The 6,308-nt window shown below is 42.2% G+C and overlaps 1 protein-coding gene across 1 annotated transcript in view; it reads right to left on the bottom strand.

Annotated features, from left to right (window-relative positions):
* LOC108414652 (glutathione hydrolase 5 proenzyme-like) overlaps window positions 1-3,818 on the bottom strand; it is a 27,907-nt gene extending 24,089 nt beyond the window's left edge. Inside the window, exons 1-4 of the mRNA XM_037535992.1 lie at window positions 3,739-3,818; window positions 991-1,185; window positions 703-839; window positions 500-586 (exon numbers count right to left, since the gene is read on the bottom strand). Of these exons, the coding sequence (XP_037391889.1) occupies window positions 500-586; window positions 703-839; window positions 991-1,185; window positions 3,739-3,818 (499 nt within the window). The remainder of the gene's footprint in view (window positions 1-499; window positions 587-702; window positions 840-990; window positions 1,186-3,738) is intronic.
* Window positions 3,819-6,308: the final 2,490 nt, after the last annotated feature.

The raw sequence follows: 6,308 nt of genomic DNA, 5'->3' as shown, positions 1-6,308 counted from the left end.
ATTTCAGTGTATGTGTGGCATATTGTACAGACACACACACACACACACACATATATATATATATATTGCTGCTGTCTGAACAAAACTATGTATGTCCAAAATGGTAACTTTACAGGAGGAGAAAACATGCATTACTTTTAATGTAAATCAATGGAACCAGAGGTTTTTCAAACTCATTTTGGGCTGTTCATCATAAAATGTACCCGCAATGTAGTGGGAAACAGATGTTTTCAAATTATTTTAAAAACTGAAAAGCAACAAAAACAGAGATACAAGGTTTTCTTCTGACAGCAGCGCTATATATATATATATATATATATATACATATATATGCACACACACACACAAACACATATTATGTGCTCTACATGAACACTTAACAATAGTAAGATTGCATTTGTGTCCAACTGTTTTAGACAACACTAAAAACAGCATAGTAGGAGTTTAACAGTAGTAGGTATGTTTTCTGCAGTACGTCCAGTGATGGACAGTGTTTTACCTGTTTGACTGCATGTACAATCTGATGAAAGGTTCGGTCTGAAAGTCTTTGGGACCGTCTCTCTGGAGTTGATGATCTTCACCGTGCCTAAAAATAAATAAAAATAACATTACCTGGCCAGACTTTCACCGATGGAAAGATTCCTGCAGGTGCCAAGTTGCATCAACATGGACATGGATTATGATATCCTCACTAAAACATACCAGCCTGTTTTTTAAACTGACTAGTGTTCTTCTGACTGCTCCTGATCACTTTGCTGATCAAGTGTGAATATTTCTCAGTCCTCCTCACCGTTTTGCGACATGATAGTGAAAATAGATCCTCCTCCGATGCCGGTGCTCTGTGGGTTTACCACCGATGTGCATAACAGGGCAGCTATTGCAGCATCGGCCGCCGAGCCGCCTTCCTTCAGGATGTCTCTGAGAAACCAACAGTAAGACACACTTAAAGTGATATTAAGAAATAAAAACAGCACAAAGAGCAAGACTCACCGTCCGACCTCTGAGCACAGCTTGGAATCAGCAGCAACCACAGCTCTGAGCGGACTGATCACAGCTCTGTTTGAATGTTTGACGGTAATACTGATGATTATAATAAGTAAAATAAACAGCAACAGACTCAAAGTGCAGTAACAGCAGAGTTTCTTCTGATTGGCCATGTCTGGGTCTGAAAGCCAAGCCTCACACCTACAAATGAAGCAGAGATGCAGAGGGTAATATATGCATACACACAATAAACATTTCTCTCGATGGGTTGGTCTTGTACAAGTTCAGTCAAGCCAAGACGTCTTCCTAATGCATTAAACAGGCGTTGTCACAAAGCCAGTTTGCAGATAATCCGGGTCTAAACCCCAGAGAGCGTCACCAAGAACAGCTGTGGAGAATTCTCAGTAAGAGTGAGAGGAAGAAACCAGGAGAGGAGCCTGGATTCAGGGTGTAACCCGTCTGGTCCTCTGGCCAACACCAGATAGCAGAACAAGAACGTGACTTATCAATAAAGCACAAATAATTAAGATACAAGGGTAAATACACAGAAAAAACAGCCTGTCTTTGGACAGATAAGGAATCTTATTAAAGTAAATACTTGTAAATAACCATAAACCCTGAAAGAACCCTTCTCATGACTAACAAGTTCTTCAGACTGATGGAGAAGGTGCTAGACAGCAAAAAATGCTTATTATGAGATTATTTAATCTATTTCGAAACATTTTTACCATCCCATTTGCAAAAAAGTTGTAATGCGGTGCAAAATGCAATGATGTGCGGATCATTTAAAGCCTGCATTTCATTGCAGAAAAAAAAATCAAATGTTGAAACTGAGAAATTTTATTGTTTTTTGAAAAAATATTTGCCTGTTTTGAATTTGGTGCAAACAACATGTTCCAAAAAAGGCCTGGTTACCGCTGTTTCATCACCTCTTCTTTAACAGCGCTCAGTGTTTGGGAACTGAGGAGACGCTGCTGCAGTTCTGACAGTGAAGTGTTTTCTGTTCTTCTTTGATGCAGGATTCCAGCTGCTCGTCAGTTTCCAGTTTTTAATATGCCAAGTGTTCTCAGTGGTGACCGGTCTGGACTGCAGGCAGGTCAGTTTAACACCTGGACTCTTTTAATACGGAGCAGTGCTGCTGTAATACAGTCAGAATGTGGTTTGACATCGTCTTGCTGAAATAATCAAGGCCTTCCCTGAAAAAGACGTCGTCTGGACGGCAGCAGATGTTGATAAAACATGTTTATATCATTCAGCTTTAATGGAGCCTTCACAGATGAGCACGTCACCCACGCCATGAGCACTAATGCCCCCTAAACCATCATGAATACTGGCTTTAGAACTGAGCACTGATAGCAAGCTGAGTGGGCTTCAGCCCGGAGGACACAGTGTCCATGATTTCCACAGAGAATTTCAAATGTTGATTCGTCGGACCGCCGGACACTTTTCCACTTCCCCTCAGTCCATTTTAAATGAGCTCAGGCCCAGAGAAGGTGGCAGCGTTTCTGGATCCTGTTTATATTTGGGTTCTTCTTTGTGTTTTAGAGTTTAACAGCATTTGTGGATGCAGTGATGAACTGTGTTCACAGTCAGTGGTTTTCAGAAGTGTTTCTGAGCCCATGCAGTGATTTCCACTACAGAATCATGTCTGTTTTTAATGCAGTGCTGCCTGAGGGCCCAAAGATCACGGCCAGCAGATACTGGTGTTCAGCCTCGTCCCTCACAGACAGAGATTTCTCCAGATTCTCTGAGTCTTTAATTATGTTCTGCAACGTAGACGATGAAAAGCAGAAGCACTTTGCTGTTTTATGTTGAGGAACGTTCTTCTTGAGTTGTTGCTCTATTTGATGGTGCAGTCTTTCACAGAGTGGTGACCCCTCCTCCTCTTTACTTCTGAAAGACTCCGCCTCTCTGAGATGCTCTTTATACCCAGTCATGTTACTGACCTGCTGCCAATCAACCACCAGGTGTTTTTTTAGCATTACACAACTTTACCAGCCTTTTCTTGACCCTGGCCCAGCTTTTTTGGAACATATTCTTGGCATCAAATTTAAAATGGGCAAATAGTTTTTCAGAGAACAATGAAATTTTTATATTTGGTATGTGGTCTTTGTACTATTTTCAATTAATTAATGATCTGCACATTATTTCATTTTGTTTTTATTTACATTTTATTTACATTAATTACAGACCGAAAGATTCCTCAGCTGGAGCCGGAGTGAAGCGGAGCTCCCAGATGGAAACGTTTGAGAGAGGCAGAGGGAGGATATAGAAGCAAAAACAGACAGATAAACAAAAACCAGAAAAGAAGAAAAAAACTAAACAAAAAATACACAAAATTAATAAAAATAGTAATAATGATGTCAAGTTAAGCATTACCTAAGTATTTTTTATTATAATTAAAATGATCTCACTATGCTGGGAGATATGCTGGTTGTAAGAAACGATATTGAAACCAGTAACATTATCTGCCGGTACAGTGAGAGAATTTTACTTAATAAAATTACCTAAAACGAGTAAAGAATGTCTAGAAAAGGACAGATAATCTTATAATAAATCTCAAAATGGGAAATATTTATTATTAAAATTATTTAATAGAAAAAGAAATTATAAAAGAAATTATTTTCGCAGCACACTGTAATAAATAATTAAGTACGAAGCAGGTTCGCTTATTATTCCCACTACAATAATGTTTTCATACAATACTACAATTACATTAATTTGTTTTTAAATCATTTTTATTTATTTATTTACTTCATAATGATCAGCATTTTAACACGTTTAGCTGAGGCTTTCTTCACTTCGTCGTCGTTCTCTTGCTCTGTTGTTCTCATTGCTGTTCTATGGGATATTTTACACAAACACGACTGACCTCAGCTGGTCCCCATTAAAAACAGCAGGATGGGTTACTGTACTCTTATTGAGTGATCTCTATTACGTGTGGTCATAGCCATACGCTTCCTTCTTTCTTCTATGACTATATGCTCTTTATCCTGCCCTTTAAAGCATTCGTTTGAATGGTGTATGTCCAGTTCCTGTGCTGGTACATGCTATTTGTTACAATAAAAAAGAATGTTCTATATATAGAATTAAAAATGCAGTGGAAAATTTTTATTGGTCTGTGTTAAGAAGACAAATCGCTTCTGCCGGATGAAACCTTGTATCTCCGTTTTTGTCTCTTTTTAGTTTTGACATAATGTGAACATGCCAGTTGCTCTTATGATGAATGGACCATAAGAAATGACCTAAAATGACTTGAAAAGACGTCTGGTTCCACATTAAAAGTTAAGTAGGTCTTTTGCTTTTCCTGTAAAGTTACCATTATGGAGATACAAGGTTTTCTTCTGACAGCAGCGACGTGAATTTGTCTGTACAAAAGCAATTTACGTTAACAAATAACCAAAAAAAAGGAACCAGTAAGATTCCCGTGTCCAGTTTCAGTGTACTGTCTGAGGTGATGGCTCCAAAACAAATGGAATGGCCACTGTGGCTTGGGACGGAGACGGAATGGCCACTGTGGCTCAGGAATGAGACAGAATGGCTACTCTAGCTCGGGACAGAGATGGAATGGCCACTTTTACTCAGAACAGAGATGGAATGGCCACTTTGGCTCAGGACAGAGACGGAATGGACGCTTTGGCTCAGGACAGAGACGGAATAGCCACTGTTGCTCGGGACAAAGATGGAATGGCCACTTTTACTCAGGACAGAGACGGAATGGTCATTTTGGCTCAGGACAGAGACAGAATGGCCACTTTTGCTCAGGACAGAGACGGAATGGTCACTTTTGCTCAGGACAGAGACGGAATAGCCACTGTTGCTCGGGACAAAGATGGAATGGCCACTTTTGCTTGGGACAAAGACAGAATGGTCATTTTGGCTCAGGACAGAGACGGAATGGTCACTTTTGCTCAGGACAGAGACGGAATGGCCACTTTTGCTCAGGACAGAGACGGAATGGCCACTTTGGCTCAGGACAAAGACGAAATGGTCACTTTTGCTCGGGACAAAGACGAAATGGTCACTTTTGCTCGGGACAAAGACGAAATGGTCACTTTTGCTCGGGACAAAGACGGAATGGCCACTTTGGCTCGGGACAAAGACGAAATGGTCACTTTTGCTCGGGACAAAGACGGAATGGTCACTTTTGCTCGGGACAAAGACGGAATGGTCACTTTGGCTCGGGACAGAGACGGAATGGCCACTTTGGCTCAGGACAGAGACAGAATGACCACTTTGGTTCAGGACAGAGACGGAATGGCTATTGTGGCTCAGGACAAAGACAGAATGGCCACTGTTGCTCGGGACAAAGACGGAATGGTCACTTTTGCTCGGGACAAAGACGGAATGGTCACTTTGGCTCGGGACAGAGACGGAATGGTCACTTTTGCTCAGGACAGAGACGGAATGGTCACTTTTGCTCAGGACAGAGATGGAATGGCTACTGCGGCTTGGGACAGAGATGGAATGGCCACTTTTGCTCAGGACAGAGACGGAATGGCCACATTTGCTCAGGACAGAGATGGAATGGCTACTGCGGCTTGGGACAGAGATGGAATGGCCACTTTTGCTCAGGACAGTGATGGAATGGCCATTTTGGCTCAGGACAGAGACAGAATGGCTATTGTGGCTCAGGACAAAGATGGAATGGCCACTTTTGCTCAGGACAGAGACAGAATGACCACTGTTGCTCGCTGGGAGAGTCTCACAGACAGTTTGTGAGTTCTCACCCTCAGATGTGTCCACTCACTGTCCACTCTATTAGACTCTCCTACCTTGTCGGTCCACCTTGTAGATGTAAAGTCAGAGACGACAGCTCATCTGCTGCTGCACAGTTTGTGTTGGTCATCCTCTAGTCCTTCATCAGTGGTCACAGGACGCTGCCCACAGGACACTGCCCACAGGACACTGCCCACAGGACGCTGTTGGCTGGATATTTTTGGTTGGTGGACTGTTCTCAGTCCAGCAGCGACACTGAGGTGTTTAAAAACTCCAGCAGCACTGCTGTGTCTGATCCACTCAGACCAGCACAACACACACTAACACACCACCACCACCACATGTGTTACTGCAGTGCTGAGAGTGATAGTACCTGCTCTGTGGGGTCCATGGGGGTCCTGCCCACTGAAGAACAGGGTAACAGAGTATCAGAGAAACAGATGGACTACAGTCTGTAACTGTAGAACTACAGAGTGCAGCTATACAGTAAGTGGAGCTGATAAAGTGGACAGTGAGCGTAGAAACGAGGAGGTGGTCATGATGTTACGCCTGATTGATGTACACGGATCATTTATTAGGTTCGTTACTTCAGCTTCTGTTGAAGG

Source organism: Pygocentrus nattereri, chromosome 29 (assembly GCF_015220715.1).
Source record: "Pygocentrus nattereri isolate fPygNat1 chromosome 29, fPygNat1.pri, whole genome shotgun sequence".
Lineage (NCBI taxonomy): Eukaryota > Metazoa > Chordata > Actinopteri > Characiformes > Serrasalmidae > Pygocentrus > Pygocentrus nattereri.
Note: the sequence above shows the minus strand (reverse complement) of the source record. Positions and strands in the feature narration are given on the sequence as shown.